General features: G+C 45.5%; 2 protein-coding genes across 2 annotated transcripts in view; one reads left to right on the top strand and one right to left on the bottom strand.

Moving 5' to 3' along the window:
* eif3ba (eukaryotic translation initiation factor 3, subunit Ba) overlaps nt 1-12,268 on the bottom strand; it is a 29,887-nt gene extending 17,619 nt beyond the window's left edge. The window contains exons 1-13 of the mRNA XM_084318969.1: nt 12,027-12,268; nt 10,853-11,051; nt 10,260-10,379; nt 10,091-10,148; nt 9,821-9,949; nt 9,166-9,323; nt 5,330-5,461; nt 4,540-4,606; nt 4,402-4,448; nt 3,824-4,034; nt 756-828; nt 488-610; nt 259-337 (exon numbers count right to left, since the gene is read on the bottom strand). Of these exons, the coding sequence (XP_084175095.1) occupies nt 259-337; nt 488-610; nt 756-828; nt 3,824-4,034; nt 4,402-4,448; nt 4,540-4,606; nt 5,330-5,461; nt 9,166-9,323; nt 9,821-9,949; nt 10,091-10,148; nt 10,260-10,379; nt 10,853-11,051; nt 12,027-12,126 (1,496 nt within the window). The 5' untranslated portion in view covers nt 12,127-12,268. The remainder of the gene's footprint in view (nt 1-258; nt 338-487; nt 611-755; nt 829-3,823; nt 4,035-4,401; nt 4,449-4,539; nt 4,607-5,329; nt 5,462-9,165; nt 9,324-9,820; nt 9,950-10,090; nt 10,149-10,259; nt 10,380-10,852; nt 11,052-12,026) is intronic.
* Nucleotides 12,269-12,503: 235 nt separating this feature from the next.
* brat1 (BRCA1-associated ATM activator 1) overlaps nt 12,504-16,272 on the top strand; it is a gene marked incomplete at its 3' end in the record, with an annotated part of 67,189 nt that continues 63,420 nt past the window's right edge. The window contains exons 1-2 of the mRNA XM_084318420.1: nt 12,504-12,621; nt 13,057-13,196. Of these exons, the coding sequence (XP_084174546.1) occupies nt 13,061-13,196 (136 nt within the window). The 5' untranslated portion in view covers nt 12,504-12,621; nt 13,057-13,060. The remainder of the gene's footprint in view (nt 12,622-13,056; nt 13,197-16,272) is intronic.

The raw sequence follows: 16,272 nt of genomic DNA, 5'->3' as shown, positions 1-16,272 counted from the left end.
ATAGATGTACCTAGATACCAAGAATATGCTAATAGCCCTTGTAGAAGTGGAGCAATATCCATTTACCTAAGTATATATTTTATGCGGATTTTCACATCGTGTGGAACAGGTTAAAATGTGCTCTTAATTATTCTGATGTCTTTATATTTATGAACGCAATGTGACAACTTGTGAATAACATTAGACGGCAATGTAAATTTGTTTAATTACTCAGTGTATTTATAGAGTATAAATAAAGATTGAATGAAAAAAACTGACCTCCTGAGTCCAGCCAGCACCATGAACTGTCCCTGGGGACTCCAGAAGATACTGTTGGCCTGCTGTTTGTCAAACATCTCTAGAGGAGCAGACGGAGAAATACATTCAGTGGTCATGATGTTAAAACAGATGTATGATAACATTGACTCACCTACTGTGTGTGTGTGTGTGTGTGTGTGTGTGTGTGTGTGTGTGTGTGTGTGTGTGTGTGTGTGTGCGCGCTCCTCACTTATGAGCTCGATCTTGCCGTTGTTCTTGACGTGATAGAAGGAAACGTTGATCCTAGGAGACTCTCCGTGGAGAACAGAAAACTTACTGCCGTTGGGCTCCCATGCAAATGCTATGATGGGCTCTGGAGAGGGGGGAGGGGGAGAGAGAGAGCGAGAGAGAGAACAGGACAGACACAAAATCTTGGTTTACTTGCAGCACAGAGAAACAACTAGTGAACTAGTGCATCAAATAAAACTCTTGAATCTTGTGCATCTATATATACCTACCCTTCATCTCGACTACGTCAACGGGAACCTGTTTCTCTCGCATTCGGAAGATCTCAAAGTTGGTGACCACACCCTGACGGAGACAAGACAGCAAGACACGGGTGACAATGTTAGCTTTTGAGTTCACCGCCACCAACCTCAACCTCTCAACTCCTCTCCGTGTCTCCTGGCCGCCTGTTATTTTTCTACAACGGAGTTCGGCGATTTGCGAATCTGATTGGCCAGTGTCATTTCTGGTCATGCGACGCGTACGCCCAATCATGGGACCGCAAGTTTCTACACTGGTTAGGCTTAGGCGCCCGTTCGAAGTCGGTTAAGGTTAGAGTTTGTCTTAGAGCATGGCGATAGAACGCCTGCCCTGATTCCGACGGTTAAGCTTAGGCACTCTTTCCAAGTTGGTTATGGTTAGGGCCTAACAAAATTAATAGTTGGTTTCAGGTTGCCGACCGACCCTGCCGATTTAGGTGCGACCCAATATATTTTATGAGTTTTTAGAAAAAATTATAAAAAAAAAAAAAAAAAAAAAAAAAAAAAACGTTTTTTTTTTTTTTTTATAAAGTTTCATAGAAATCTTAGTCAAACATTTAGTATTATGGATATTAAACATGCTGGCAGAGTACATGCATCCATGTTGTTGTGAACATTTTAATTAAATAAAGAAATTCCCTATCCATAGTCGCCGTGGGAAAGAATAAAATAAAAAAATAAAATAAAATAAATTCCCTACCTACCCATGGCCAAACTGACAACCAACCTGAAACCAACTATTAATTTTGTTAGGCCTAGGGTTAGGCGATAGAACGCCAGGTGCTTTGCAGGCTGTTCGACGCGGAAATGGGCAAAGACACAGCTCGTCACGCTATTGGGCGCACATGTCACATGACCAGAAACGTCAGTGGCCAATCAGATTTGCAAATCGCCGAACTCCGTTGTAGAAAATATAGACTCCTCCTGGCCGCGTGTAGCTTTTCTCCAACGCGTCCGTGTTTCCGTTTTGCGCTCTGATTGGCCAGGTCATGTGACATGTGCGCCAATCGTGGGACGGCAAGTTCTGCGCCTATTTCCGGGTCGAATAGCCTGCAAACTACCTAACGCCTAGTTGATCACTGGTTAAGCTTAGGCGACTCTTTCGAAGTTGGTTACGGTTAGAGTTTGGAATCAGGGCAGGCGTTCTATTGCCATGCTCTAAGACAAACTCTAACCGTAACCAACTTCGAAAGAGCGCCTAAGCTTAACCAGTGTAGAAACTTGCGGTCCCACGATTGGGTGTACATGTCACATGACCTGGCCAATCAGAGACGCGGAAACACAAACGCGTTGGAGAAAGGCTACAGGCCTCCTGGCCAGGCAGGCAGCCCCTCCCCCTCACCCCTCCATGGCCAGGCAGGCAGCCCCTCCCTCTCACCCCTCCCTGGCCAGGCAGGCAGCCCCTCCCCCTCACCCCTCCCTGGCCAGGCAGGCAGCCCCTCCCCCTCACTGACCGGGAGGCTTGAAGCCTTTTTACAATGCATCTGCGTTTCCGGGTTCCCGTTTTGCGCTCTGATTGGCCAGGTCATGTGACATGAGCGCCAATCGTGGGACGGCAAGTTTCTACACTGGTTAAGCTTAGGCACTCTTTCGAAGTTGGTTACGGTTAGAGTTTGTCTTAGAGCATGGCAATAGAACGCCAGGTAGCTTGCAGGCTGTTCGACGCGGAAATGGGCAAACACGCTATTGGGCGCACATGTCACATGACCTGGCCAATCAGAGCTCCGGAAATGCATAGTGGGAATCCGAAGGTGCAGTACCGGCCGAATCCTACCAGGCGGCGGTATCGAGCACCATTTCTAACATTGTATCCTGGGCTGTGGGATGACCACAGGTCTCGGGGAGGCGCACAGTTCTGCCGGTTACATTGAAGCCCTGTCAACTATGCCCGATCCGTATGTTATGGTCGTTTATGCCGTCGAGCAAATGGGCATTGGATCTACCAGATGGCGATCAAGAAATTGGAATATTCTTTTTGGATGACTCCCGGCCAAAGGTAAGGGCGATTTGACGTCAATTCTAGCTTGATCCTGCAATGCTTTCATAGCGATCGGGCTGATAACCGTTTTTAGTGTTCAATGCGAATGCCGTTACTAACAATCAAATAATCAGAAACGACCCCCCCCCCCCCCCCCTTTCATGCATTCATGATGGAACATAATACATATATTGTAGATTTGAATCCGGAATAATAGCGGGTTCAGGCAAGGAACGCTAGCGTCTACAATGTAATCGACGTGTAGGGCTATAACTCAGCATTTCATGAATTACGCGAGACCGCTCTAAAACCATACTTATATTCACCACGGTATAACACGGGTACATATGGATGGAACAATTATTTATTCTTTGCATCTTGACCGGAAGAAACCCAGTGTCAAATGACTATAGTACTGTATCCATAGGTATAAGACATAAAAGAAAATATTGTTTGTTTCCTGTTGGTTGTCAGTTAAGGCCATGGGTAGGTAGGGAATTTATTTTATTTTATTATTTCCCACGGCGACTATGGATAGGGAATTTCTTTATTTAATTAAAATGTTCACAACAACATGGATGCATGTACTCTGCCAGCATGTTTAATATCCATAATACTAAAGGTTTGACTAAGATTTTTATGAAACTTTATTGTAAATGTTTTTTTTTAACTCATAAAATAAATTGGGTCGCACCTAGCCCCTTACGTGACTGCGGTTTGCAAGCCTGGGGCTTTTGTGACCGCAGTCACTTGCTCATGGGACGCGACCACTTTAGAAAATAGCAACCAAGCGTGAACGCGGGCGTGGGGGTGTGTCAAAAATATATCAGATATGAATTTCAAAGATACCCAACGTACAATATGGGTTTAACACAGCTTTACAGTGTGGTCTGGAAGCTTGGAGTTGCTAATAAACAGTTTAAATCATTGTTACTCCACGAGTGGTAATTACAGAGCGAGCCGTGTATTTCCGCCATTGGTGTCACAGCGCATGCGCGGCTGCCTGGTCCTGTCTACTTTCACACAGAGGTAGCCTCCGTTCCTCTCGCCCCTCCCTGCCTACCGGTGTTCCCTTGGGGGTCCTGTCTACTTTCACACAGAGGTAGTCTCCGTTCCTCTGCCAGTGCAGCTTGCAGTCCACCACGTTGAAGAGGTTGCGGATCCTGATCTCCTGGCGGGTGGGCATCTGCATCAGGGTCACCCTGGCTGGGATGTCCTTGTCCTCAGGCACCCAGAACGCTATGACGTTGTCACCGGGCGACCACGAGAAGTCCCTGGACGGACGGTCAGACAGAAAGACCATGTTTAGTAACAGATTACAGAAGCCTATTGGAACGTGAGGTTCTGATATGATTTGATTAATATATCTGCATTCTTTTATCCCACTTTATGCTTTGCTCTTGCTGCTTGTATGTCTTATTTCTTACTGATGTAAAGCACTTTGAACTGCAATCCTCTGTATGAAAGGCGCTATACAAATAAAGTTATTATTAAAGACAGCAGTTAGTTGACATACAAAAGGGCCAGGGTGTATTATCACAGCACAGCCATGTGGGCATCTCAGGAATTAGAATGTGTGGATAAAGAGAGTACGGTATACATCTTTTGAGAATTATTTTTGAGAATTATTGATCGCCTTACTTGATCCCGGTGATCTTGAGACTCTTCTTATCGAGCAGGCCCATAGACTAGAGGAGAGGAAAAGAGCTTGTTTAATTAAGTCCGGTTTTGATCAAATGCACAAAACGCAAACATGTATCTACGTTTTTTTTGTCTTACCGGAGCCGTATAGATGCTCAGCGTGTCTAGGGTCATCCTGGCAAAGAACTTCCCATCGTGGCTCCATCTGAGAACACACACACAAAAACATTGTTGGAACATTTAACTACAGGAGCAAAGACCGAACTTTTGTTTGCCCTCCTTCTCTCCGAGAGGCACTATAGGAATCTCCCTTCCGAGTCAAGCAGGCTCAGGAATAGCTTCTTCCCCTCAGCTGTCAAGTCTGAACTCTGTACCATGATGACAGCCCCACCACCATACCGTATGAACTCTGAACTCCAGTGCCTACACCCTAGGCTCCATTACCCATAATGAACGAACTCTGTTGTTGGCTATACTCAATTTATACCTGCCTACTGCCTTCACCGTCTATAACTGCCTTACACTGTAATCGTAACTACCTAGCTCAAACTAGAGTCTGCCCATATAGCTCTGTATGATAGTATGTACGTACAATAATGCTGTACACACCATATTTATATATATTTATCCACTAGGGGTGTAACGGTACACGTATCTGTACCGAACCGTTTCAGTACTGGACCTTCGGTTCAGTAGGCGCTGTGTACCGAACTAATGCAACGGTACACTACGATCCCGATGAGATATGATCCCGAAAATAAAGAGGGAAAAAAAACATGAAAAATAAGTCGGATGATTTACAGGGGCTGGCGTGAGCCGGGAAGTGTCGTTGGATGGATTTATGGCACGATGTACCGCTCGGGCTTAAGAGGACACAGAGGCAGAATGTGAGTTGCAGAAGATGAGACAGTGATAGTAATGTACTGACTTGAAGATGGGCCAGTGTGCAGAGCTCTCGCAGTGGAAGCCTCTCTTCTTCTGTCCGGTCAGGATCTCCCAGATGATGATGGCCTGGGGGTCCTCCTTGGTGTCCATCAGTGGACTGAAAGTCACCACGTACCTGCAAGCCACGTACAAAGCGTTTAGAGGGGCTGACATAATGTAACAATACATATTGTATTCACTTTTCATTCTGAATACTTATTTTTGAGCACGCTAGTTAATTATATCGTTGCGATGGAGCCCTAGCTTGGTTGTTACCATGAAGCCATGTCTGAAAATGTTATTAGTGGCGCTGTACCACCTTGGTGGGTAAGCAGTACCATACTGTCGAATCGTTTAATTAAATCCTTAAAGTCCATATTATGGCCACTACCCAGTTTAATATTTTTTATTTTTGTGGCCCATTTACAAACATAATGCATGTTTTTATCGTCAAAAAGCACCTAGTTCTTGACAGCTGTACATGTGTCCTTCAGCAGTCGTGCCGTCGGCCCCAAAGATGCGTGTTTCTCTTGCGCCAGTCTCTTTAAATGAACGGGCTGCATCCCGTGCGGTTCATGAAATTCTGATCAAACTGTAAAAGTAGGCGTTGCATAGATCTTATTTTCTCGACAAAAAATGTTTTAGTAAACCGTTTAGGTGGCAAAAGAGAAGGCAATGAGTTTAGAAACTAGCTGCGATCAGGAATCAGAACGTAATACTTATTAGTACACCCAATAGTACTAATTTATATATTTTATACACAGTTTAATCACCTGTACATTGTATATTACATACTTTTTCAGGAGTAGTCACACTGATTTGATCATTCTAAAATGTATTCTAACATTCTAATTAATAGATAATAACTGGGTATACATGCAAAATGGACAATAGAACACGAAACCCGCGCGAGCTTGCGCCTGGTGGGGTCCCGGCGTGACTCTGTTCAGGCATCTACAGAGTACATTACTTGCCCACCGCCTACCTCAGTGTGTTTATTTTGTGTTATTTTTTAGGAATAAAACCCATTTAGTGCATTTTCGTGTGCCCACATTAACCCTTTGATTGCCAAAAACTTAGATCTATGGTTCTGTCGCCCGATCGCTGAGTGCCGGAAACGTAGATCTACGTTTCTGTCACGGTATCTTTTATTCTCTATTGCGATTCCTAATTCAGCTGGGCACATTGTGCATACTGCTCTGAGTGTGTCTGAGCTGGCAGATGATCTTATACCGCCCTTCAACGCCTTCCGGCATTATTGCACCCAGTTAGAAACGGGTTCGTTTATTTTCTCTACCGAGCTGCGGCGTGGGGGCGGGTCCTAAACACTCCGGCAAAACACACGCTTGTAGGGATGGTTTGGACTACTGACCCCGCCCGCCGGTTGAAGTGCAATGCCCAACAACGTCGGAGACAGGATCGCTGTGGATAACTGGAATGGCGATGAGTTTATTGGATTATTTTTTTTGCATTACTTAAGACGACCAGGTAAGGACACCATATATGAAAGCTTGCGTTGATCTGATATTTATTTCTACAGCTATTGAAGCTATCTGTGTTTTATGTGTATGGCTGTTTGCCGTTGGGTTGCAGGGAGGGGGTTTAAATCACATTGCATGCGTGTAGAGCTGCCGCGATTACCGCGGTATCGCTGTTACATCACGGCCACCGCAGAGTAGGCTGAATACCGCGTCACCGCTGTTTTTTATAATAATAATAATAAATTATCCTCCTCTCGTTGGGCTTGCGGCTCTGCAGATATACCCTACTCCTCTATCGAGGTTCCAAGCGACCCTATTGGGTACCAGAAAAGTCACGTGAAACATTGCAGACCACTGATTGGTCAGAAGAGAGACGCGTCACACGTTTTTTACTTCCTGAATGTCAGATCATCACAACACGGCTAATAACGTTAGCTTTAACTCTCCGCCGGAGTGGACTACCATCCTCTTCAGGAGTACTAAACGAGACATAATGATTTTACTGTCTGCAACGAATGTTATAATAAAAGCCCTTCGTTCTATACACTTGTCTGATTGAAAACTTTATTAACAGACCGCAGAATGGGACAACTCAGCACGCTCTGAGCAAAGAAAGGAACTGAGATATGAATAGAGTATTGCTTGCCTTGCTATCGTCCGGTAAATACGCTCAGTGATGTTATTGAACGTATAACTATATAATGTTAATGCCACAAAACGAATGCCTTTATTATAAAGTAGTAACTTTATAGTAATAATAATAAGAAAGGGTCGGGGGGGTAACCAGCTCTGCCCGCGACACCGAGTGAACTGCGCACGACCAGAGGGTAAACTTCGAATCCGTGTTTCACTTTCAATAACTAATGCGTGCTTGCCGAATCCCAAACAATATTCATGCTGCAAAGTCATCCTCTAAAGATAGACATTTAGACTAGAGGCAGGCTATATGCTATAAAGAGTAGACTACTACTAAAAAAAATGCATTCAAACTTTTTTTTTTAAACGAGTTTAAATACCGCAGTGGTAGGAAATATTTTGCAAATTTGTGCGGTAAGGAAAACAGCAATACCGCGGCAGCTCTACATGCGTGCACGACGAAGGATAATAGTGATGATCTAGCGTTGATTTCAGGAAGATCCAATAATCAGGCGAAAAATGACAACGTGTTTATTAAATTACACAAAAACGCTGTTTTCGTGTCTTTTCCCTGGAATTGCTCAGAAGCGGCCGGACTATGTTCATATTCAAAACGGTATAAAACGGAAATGTACGGATGAAAAAAGCATATTTTTTTGCACGTTGACCAGAAGCAGCTCACTGAGACCCGACGCCGTTATTAGACCCATAGCTATACTATAAAATATAGGTTTAGCTCTAGAAACTACAACTACGTTTACATGGGTTTAATGGGCGGCACAGAAGGGGTCACTTCCCGGAAGGGGCATGGCACTCAATGTGTGTGTTTTTTTTTTTTTTAAACGCTAATTTGTAAAATACTGTGACAGAGCAGCTATATGTACACACACGCGCGCACATTCCACGTTCCCTTCCGTTCTTTCTAAATAGTTCATAAACCTTGCTGCTAAACGTGTTATCAAGTGTGTAAATCAGACATTATAAAATCGTGCGGACAGCAGCTATTTTAAGTTTCACTTTTACTTAGTTTTAACTTCACATGAAGGAGATAAAGAAGGCTCTAGACACAACATGTTACACAACGATAGTGGAGGATTCGGAAAGTTTTCGGATTAAAATGAGAAAGCTCAACAGGAGAGGAGCTCAAGGGGACCCGTAAAGGAATGTTTACGCAATGCGCTAAAGAAGGCTGCAGCTAGCAGTCTGTCCGTCAATGAACGGATAGAAAAGTGACAGAAGGTATTACTGTTGGTTGGTTTAACATCAACTCTGTCTGTCCAACAGATGGATACTCATCATTGAAAATGTATTGAAAACAGATGTAGACGGACAGACACAGCGGATGAATGTAGCCACATAATGTTAAAGATCAAAGTAAGCGCTCTATAGATAGCGTGGACTTTGGATTTAGTAAATCTGCAGACGTTCTACAATGCACCTCCAGCTATATAAAGATAAGGGGGAAAGATAAAAATAATAACATGGCCTCTTTAACTCATCTCATCAGTGAGACTATCCGTTCACATCGATAAGAGTCCTTCAACACCACCTTATCCAAAAACCCTGCAGAGCCCTGTGAAACGTACCAAGTATGTTTGCTAACTCTCTGAATATATAAAGACAACTACTGACCAATCAAAACCTCACTAAGGCAAATACGTATCAAGTGGCTAATTGCATTGTAAACCAATGGGATGCATCGATAGGTAATTAGAAAACGTACTTTTCGCAGGGGGAGAAGTCGATAAGGGACACGCCCTGGTGGCTGAACCTCTGGATCTGTTTGAACTTCTCGCCACCCCACAACGCAATGCCACGCTGGTGGAAGGTGGCCAGGTAGGTGCCCTTGGGAGACCAGCGCACATACGTTTCTGTCCAACGCTGCAAAGAGAAACGCAAGATTGATCTCCGGAAGACAAATATCATCAAACCTTTATTTAACCAGAAAAAGAAAAACATTGAGACCGAGGTCTCTTTTTATCTAAAAAAAATTAAAATACAAGCACAATAAAACAATAACAAGCAACAAACATTTTTAATGCAACATCAAAGCAGGAGCAGCAGGTGGCAAGGATTTCAGATATTTTTTGTTTGAAGCAACACAAGGAGATCGGAGGCCAATTTGAGACGTGTCTGGCGGTCATTCCAGGACCAAGGACCAAAATAAAATAGGCTTCAGTCCGCATGGGCCATGGGCGGTATTTTAAAGCGCATCCAGGTGCTGGATCTGAGTGGATATATCTAAATACTTTAGATGTAAATACTTTAGATAGAAGTGCTACTTCTGTTATAGACCGGGCATTTCACTACATCAGTTCTAGATAAATGTCTCTCTCTCTCTCTCGCCCTGACCAAGTCTGGCCATTTCAAGGACTCACCGCTCTCTCCTCAGCCACAATTGGTTCCTTGGCATCGTTCGAGAAGATGGCAGTCCGCTCTCCCGATTCGTAGATCACACTGTACTGGTCACGGCAGTCTGGATCCTCGATCCAATGGCGCATGTTACCCTAGAAACACACAGTAACACATTGGCACATTTCCTGGAGTGGTTATAGGTGAGGGGGGAGTCTTGTAGGGGGGCACTGTCGGGGAATGTAATGCACTTGTGTAGTGACCGTCTAATTCATATGCATTGCAAAGAGACTCACAAAGTCCTTGAAAGGCTGCTTCTCTGGAGTCTCCCACTCATCACTGATGTTCATGTACCTGAGTGCAACGAAACACACAAAATCAGGCAACCTCTCATCATCTCACACACACAGACACGCTTTAAGAAGTTACGTTTCATCGCATCACATACATACTCCAGACACTTACTTGTCAAAGTCGGTGAAGACGTTGACCCGGAACGTGTGTTGTTTGTCCAGCTTGTACCCGTCAGCGTTCTTCACAGCTTCCAGAGCATGGGTGGGGGCACCATACTCCAGGAAGATGTACCTTAAATGTAAAAGTGAGCTTGTGATTTAGCTGACTCTTATTAAAAATGGATGCTGTACATTAATAATAATAATAAATTTTATTTATAAAGCGCTTTTCAGGAACCCAAAGACGCTGACAATGAGCAAAACAAATGAACAAAGAAACAAAGAACCACAGGGAATAAGGCGGAAACAGTCAGGGAAGTAAGGAAACCGAGGGGGGGGGGGGGGGGGGGCAGGAGAGGGAGAGAAAGTAGGGAAGGGGAAGGGGAGGTGGTAGGTTGGAGGAGGGTGGTTATGGGTGGGGAAGGTTGTATGCTTGGGAGAACAGGTAGGTTTTGAGTCGGGATTTAAAGGTGGAGAGTGAGGGAGAGTCACAGACAGTCTGAGGGAGGGTGTTCCACAGTCTGGGTGCAGCTCGTGAAAATTACATTACAAATTAATTACAACCATAATGATGTACAAGGTGTGAAACACAAATGCATGTCTCACCCTTTGGTCAAGCCATCTTCCTCAGAAATCGGATAGAAATCGTTCGTAATCTTGCCGAATTTGGAGAAGATCTTGTGGATGACGTTCTTGAGCTTCTCCAGTCGCTCTGGACCAACCTGCGGCACATTGTCCACCACCACCACGGAGTCTATACCGTCAGCCTCGAGGGGCTTCTCTCTCAGGATGTCATCCAGCAGCTCTGGGGGGAGACGAGGGAGAAGGAGAGGGGGCAAGGAAGGTTACACGATGGATGCTCTTGCAATATTGCAACATAAAACAACATGCAGAATGAATGAATGAAAACTTATTTTAAAATGGACACCACAGCTACATTGGACCAGTCACAGTGGACAGACCAGGGGCTAGAGCCACAAAGAATGGATTGCACCCTGACTTACAATTCATTATGAATTGAAAATGGGGGACCCTGATGTAAACAAGACGAAAGTCTCTCTCTGGTCTGCATGCCCTTAACAATTGTGTGTATTGAGCCATACTGTATTGTACTCATTCTGCAATCTGTTAATAACATTTTCATTCAATCTATCACCTTTGTGGATCTAGCCCCAGATGTGTTGTTAGTTATAGCGTGTTTATTACAGGCACGAGTGCTAGTTTAATAAGTAGAAGAGCTGGAAGTCGTATCTGACAACTAGAATAGGGGTAATAATAATACTTATTGTAACTCTGCTTTATTGATTGAGAGAGCACAGCTCGATTATTCCAGTTGACAGCCGGTTCATACAAAACGCCACAAGAAGCAGCAACCATCGCAGTTATAATAACACGTTATGATGCCGTCTGTGCGTTTTCATAATGCTTGGTAACGTAAATGTTACACGACAACAGGACCGAAACGCCATTTGCATCAGGGGGGGTACAGTAAGACACTGGTCCATTTTGAACGATGGCTGAATAGAGACGGGGCGAGGCTCGATTCAGATGCACGATTCACTTCAAAGAAGAGACGTGATCAGGTAAAACTAGAACTGGCTTTAATTGTGTGTAGGTTAACACAACTTTAGCGAGACAAGTACAGGTCTAGTTGGCTCCCTCGCTACACAGCTAATAGCTCAGTGTTAGTAGGTTAGCGTGCAGCTAGTTAGCAGCTAGCTAGCAGGCCCCGACACGAGCCGGCGTGTTTCCTGACGGCCCCCCCTCTCTCTCTCCTCACCCTCGTCCTCAACGTCGTCCTCGAAGTCCTCCGGGTCGCTGAAGGAAGGCTCCTCCTCGTCGTACTCCGGCTCGTCCGCCATGTCCACCGTGTCTTGCATTTAAAGAAGCTGTGCGAGAAGGGGAATACTTTCTAGATATTATGATGAATTAAGATCTGAAATGTCATCAATAATGAGGCGGGGAGGCGGTGAGCCGGCGGTGTGGCACCATGTGCGATAGCGAGAAAAATGGACGAGTAGACGGAAGCGCGCGACCGGAATTCGCGCGGCGTCACGGCGACTAGAACACACGGATGGGCTGCAGCGCCGTCGACACACATGGGTTGTGTCACCAGCCGCACGCCAGGAGATCGGGGGAAAAGTTGCAGTTGCTGTGCCGTTCGTTCGTGTGTGTTGGAAATGAGGAAACCACACACCGGCGGGTCCCGCACACTTTCCCGCGAGATGCGCCTCCTTCCTCCAGAAAGCTAAGAGAATAAAAACGTTACAATTGTGTCTACAATTTAAATATAAGACATCCGACCATTCGTGTTGTTGTTGTTGTTGGACAACTTTGTCAGTTCATCATCGTAACGTTACCACTTACACAACTATGTGAGTGGTTGATTATTGTCCAATGTACATTTCTACGTCGTCAAATGTATATACTCTCTTTTCTGGACTCTTTTTGTACCACAAACAGTACTGTATTTGCAAATCTGGTATGTCATAAATGTATAGATGTAGCACAGTAGGCCTACTGTCTATCTGTATGTCATGTATGTCATATTGTTATGATGAATTGAAAATGGGGGACCCTGATGTAAACAAGACGAAAGTCTTTCTCTGGTCTGCATCCCCTGTATTGAACTGTACTGTACCCATTCTGCAATCTGTTAATCAAGTTTTCAATCAATCAGTATTTCAACTAAATTTAGCAATTCCTAATGACGATGATGATCGTACCGGTGCGATAAATAAACTAGCATTGAAATCTTAATGTAACTTTGATATAGCTTGTTATTTCTTCTCTCGTCCACATTACTTCAGCACCATGGAGGACGGGGAGTTTCTGGGGCTGCTGCCGCGGGTGTGTCGGGTGCTGGCGGACCCGGGGACCCGGTCTCTACCCGACGACACCAGCCTGGAGAAACTGTTGGACTGGTTCACTGAGAACCGTGCAAACGCTGGTTGGTATAGTAGTGGTCGAATAATACATAACTTTCCTTTAGTTAGACTTTGAGCTTGGTATTATACAGATGCTAAGTTCATTAATCTCTACGATGAATGAATTGAGTGAGTGAATGAATGAATGAAAACTTTATTTAACAGATTGCAGAATGGTACAATACAGTACGGCTCAATACACACAATTGTTAAGGGGATGCAGACCAGAGAAAGACCTTTGTCTTGTTTACATCAGGGTCCCCCATTTTCAATTCATAGTGACATTTATGACATACACAACATAATATGACATCATGACATTTATGGCATATGGACATACATGACATACAGGCAGGGGCGTAGCTGTAGATTCTGGGCCCCATGAAAGAATATATTTGTGGGCCCCCAATCCAAAAATGTTTGGCCATTTATTTATTGATGAAAACGCATAATATGGTTTTTAGTTTTTACCTATAGGACCAGCAGTTCAGCACCTGAACTGTTGGTGGGTGAGCCTAGTAAAGGATGTCGCATTGCGTTCATCTTCAATGAATGGACTAATGCAATAGTCTACCAAAGAACCTTGAGTCGCACTAGGCTGGGAACAACCCTGGGTCAAGTAATAGTAAACTGGACTGGACGGACAACACTGATGCCCTCTACAGGAAGGGACAGAGCAGACTGTTCTTCCTGAGAGGGCTCAGGTCTTTTAATGTCTGCAGCAAACTGCTGCAGATGTTCTACCAGCCTGTGGTTGCTGGTGCCCTCTTCTTCGCTGGGGGGCAGGGGCAGTTCTAGCATCAGACCTTTAGGGGGGCTCAGCCCCTAGAGCAGTAGCATAATTTCACTAAATGCCATGGTCAGGCAAGGGAGGGGGCGGGGGGTAAAGGGGTGCCCCCCCCCCCTTGGTGGATTTTTTTTGTCAAATCAGTTGGGCAATAGTCAATTTTGGTGAGTTGTTTCTATATAATTCACTTATGACATTTAGGTAACATTAATGAACAACTACAGTATTAAGGAGACAACTACAGTATGTAAGTAGTAAACCTATTATCATTATTTTGTATTCCAGTCGATCATAATGATCATGATCATATTACGGAGCGCTCACTGCGTTCAAGAGAAAGAGAGGGAGAGAGACCAAGTCAAGTCAAGTCAAGAGTTTTAATTGTCACGGCATACAGGTATACAATGAAATGCGGGTGGTCTTGCCCGCAACGATGTGCAATACAGTGGTACATATAATAGATCAAAAGAAGAAACAACATTGTGCAGTAACAGATAGCAGGTAACATGGAGTGACATCTCGGTATCTGTACATAGTTATTTACAGCGCATGTGTGACATGCTAGTTAGCTTTGGTAGTGCAATACACTGTTCCTGTTATTCTAATTTAAAGTGACCTTTCCTTTGGCCATAAGTGTGCGTGTGTGCGACATGAGTGTGTGCCCGCTCATGTTAAAGTGTTAAGTGGCTGCTCGTGTGTGAGCGTGCACAGTGTGCGTGTCGTGTGTGTGTTCATGTGTGCTTGTGTGTGGACAGTTCAATGTTCTGAGCACTCAATGTACATTGTTCATGGCTCTGATGGCCTGGGGGAAGAAGCTGAGCCTAAACCGCTCTGTCCTAGTAGCTGAGATTTGCAGGCGTCTGCCTGACCTCAGCAGCTGAAACAGGCTGTTATTGGGGTGGTGAGGGTCTTTCATTATCCTGCAGGCTCTGGATTTGCACCTCTTGTTGTATAGAACCTGCAGGGGGGGTAGTGCAATACCCGTGGTACGCTCGGCTGAGCGCACCACTTTCTGTAGGGCCTTCTTGTCCTGTGCCGTGCTGTTTCCATACCAGGCAGTGATGTTTCCGGTCAGGATGCTCTCTACAGCTCCTGAGTAGAAGGACTGGAGTATCTTCCCCGATACTCTGAACTTCCTTAACTGTCTCAGGTGGTAGAGACGCTGTTTCGCCTTCTTTACTACTGTGCCTATGTGTGTTGACCATGTCAGGTCCTCTGAGATGTGGACCCCCAGGTACTTGAAGCTGCTCACCCTGTCCACGGTAGCCCCGTTTATCATCAGTGGTGTGTGTGTCTCCTGCTGTCCTCTCCTATAATCCACGATCAGTTCCTTGGTTTTGCCAATGTTCAGGAGCAGGCTGTTGTCCTGGCACCAGCGTTCCAGTACCTCCACCTCCTCCCGGTAGGCCTTCTCGTCGTTGTCCGAGATCAGCCCCACCACCACCGTGTCATCTGCGAACTTCACTATGGAGTTGGAGCTGAACTTGGCCACACAGTCGTGTGTGTAGAGTGAGTACAGCAGGGGGCTCAGAACACAGCCCTGGGGGGACCCGATGCTCAGGGTGATGGTGTTGGAGGTCTGACCCCCCACCCTGACCGCCTGGGGTCTTTCGCTCAGAAAGTCCAGTACCCAGGCGCTCAGGGCGGAGCTCAGACCTAGCTCGATCAGCTTGTCCACCAGTCTGGTGGGGACTATGGTGTTGAACGCTGAGCTGTAGTCAATGAACAACAGTCTCACATAGCCCCCCTTCTGACGGTCAAGGTGCGAGAGGGTGCTGTGCAGTACCTGGGAGACCGCGTCGTCGGTGGACCTGTTTGTCCTGTATGCAAATTGCATAGGGTCCATATCACTGGGGAGGGAGGCACAAATGTGGTCCTTGACCAGCCTCTCGAAACATTTCATGACCACAGAGGTGAGTGCCACCGGTCTGTAGTCATTTGGACATGCTGGGGAGGGTTTCTTCGGCACAGGGATGATGGTAGACCTCTTGAAGCAGGCAGGGACCACTGACTCCGCCAGTGATTGATTAAATATGACGGTGAACACAGGGGCCAGCTGGTTGGCACAGGTCTTGAGTATACGTCCTGTTATGCCATCTGGGCCAGCAGCCTTCCTGGTGTTCACCTGCATAAATGCTCTTCTCACACTGTGTTCCGACAACGAGAGAGCGTCCCCCCCCCCTTGCGGTTGCCCCCCCTCACATTTTCGTGACATTACACACACTTCTGCAGTCCCTCCCGCCGTCCCTCTCTCTCTATCTATCTCTCTCCCTCTCCCTCCCTCTCCTTGCTAGTTCTCTGCCTGTCAAACC

The sequence above is a fragment of the Notolepis coatsorum genome, assembly GCF_963971535.1.
Source record: "Notolepis coatsorum genome assembly, chromosome: 7".
Classification (NCBI taxonomy): domain Eukaryota; kingdom Metazoa; phylum Chordata; class Actinopteri; order Aulopiformes; family Paralepididae; genus Notolepis; species Notolepis coatsorum.
This window is presented reverse-complemented; position numbering and strand designations above follow the sequence as displayed.